The following is a 1,753-nucleotide window of genomic DNA, read 5'->3' on the forward strand; positions in this document are numbered from 1 at the left end:
TCCTGGAACCCTGAATGCCCAGTTAAAAACTACTGGTAAAGACTATAGCCCAAAAACAAGCATTGAAGCCCAGAAAGTAAACTTAATTTATTTTATTATTATTATAATTATTTGGGTTTTTTTCTGACAGTAAGGTGCGTGTGCTCACTGGAGGGAGACAGAAAGTGATAGTGAGAAATCAGAAATCACCCGTAGGGGGATGGCCATGCCACCATCACTTCTCCTCCATCCTCCTCTCGGGATTTGGGGCATGCATGCACACATGCCTGGCGCGTTTTTCAGACCACCAGTTCTGGGATTCAAGCCATGGGGTGGGTAGGACACGTGGGATCTACTTAACCACTACACTACCTGCTGGCCCCAGAAAACATAATAACTTTATTTTAATAGTTCTGATACAATTTAAAAGATAAAATAGTTCCATTGTTTTTCCTTTATGGAAAATATTTCCTGTGAAATTCATTTCTGCAGAGAAAATGTTGTTTTTCATTTATTTCAGTGGTATAGCACTATAGAAAAATACCCACAATATAATGAGCTGAAAACATTTGGTAAGGAGAGCATTCAGACCACACGCTCATGGCTCAGGGCTCTAACTTTCCCTAAGAAAGTAAGAGGAGAGCAAGTTGAGAACATGTCGCATAGAAATGAGCTTCCAGGCACTTCCTGTGTTCGTCCTTCATAGAGCAAGCGGGCTGCCTTAAGTCGCTTGGTGCAGTTTATGCTCTCCCTTATCATTTCTGTCTCAGTAAATGGCAACTTCATCCTTTCAGTTGCTGAAGCCAATGAACTGGGCTTTTCCATTCTCACAGCTCGCATCCGCCCGTCCGCAGATCCTGTCAGCGTTGCCTTCAGCTGGGTCGGCCTCAGATCCTTGTCACATGTCTGTCATTTTGTCTTTTAACCTTTCATTTCCCGAGAAATGCTGTAGTAGTACCAAGTACTTTAAATTATCATATACTGGTGGAATCTTAGAGATTGTCTTACTTTAATTTCTTTGGTAAATAAGGAAACTAAAGCCCCGGGACCAGCAGGTAATATCATGGTTAAGTTGTTGGACTCTCACATGGTCGACTGCAGTTCAAGGTCTGGACGTGTGTGTGTGTGCATGTGCCCAAAATCCTTAGAGGGGAATGGAGGAGAAGAGATTGTGGCATGGCCTTCCACCCTGGAGGGTGATTTCTCGCTTTCTTTCTCTCTGTCTCTCTCTGAATCTCCAGCAAACACATTTACTCTATAGTAAAAATCTTTCCGAAGGAAGGAAGAAACTAAAGTCCCAGCCCTTGACAGAGTCATGTGGTATGTTCAGATCTTACATTAGTAAATTTGGAATTGGAACTGTGAAAGCCAGGGTTGCATTTCCACTGTAGTTCCACTGTGCCTACAAAGCAGACTAATTGGCTGTGATCTTTGATACAAAGGTAATGTCATGGGACCAACAGGTAGTGTAATGGTTATATGGCTGGACTCCCGTGTAGTCGACTGCAGTTCAAGTCCCAGACCTGTTCAGTTGAAACTCACACCAGGCACGTGTGCGTGCATGCCCAAAATCCCGAGAGGAGAATGGAAGAAAAAGGATTGTGGCATGGCCATCCCCTCTGAGGGTGATTTCTTGCTTATTGTCTCTCTGTCTCTCTTTAACTCTCTGGCGAATGCACATGCCCTATAGCAAAACTCTCAAAACAAAAAAAGTAATGTCATTAGATCTTTTGTCAAGCATTTTACAAAACTGTTTGACAAACTTCTTATGAAC

At 42.8% G+C, this 1,753-nt stretch overlaps 1 protein-coding gene across 1 annotated transcript in view; it reads left to right on the top strand.

Moving 5' to 3' along the window:
• Positions 1-1,753, top strand: part of UGGT2 (UDP-glucose glycoprotein glucosyltransferase 2) — a 139,497-nt gene that overhangs the window by 133,757 nt on the left and 3,987 nt on the right. The window contains 1 exon segment of the mRNA XM_014590932.1: positions 686-859. Within this exon segment, the coding sequence (XP_014446418.1) occupies positions 686-859 (174 nt within the window).

The sequence above is a fragment of the Tupaia chinensis genome, unplaced genomic scaffold, assembly GCF_000334495.1.
Source record: "Tupaia chinensis unplaced genomic scaffold, TupChi_1.0 Scaffold000503_1, whole genome shotgun sequence".
In the NCBI taxonomy this organism is placed as follows: domain Eukaryota; kingdom Metazoa; phylum Chordata; class Mammalia; order Scandentia; family Tupaiidae; genus Tupaia; species Tupaia belangeri.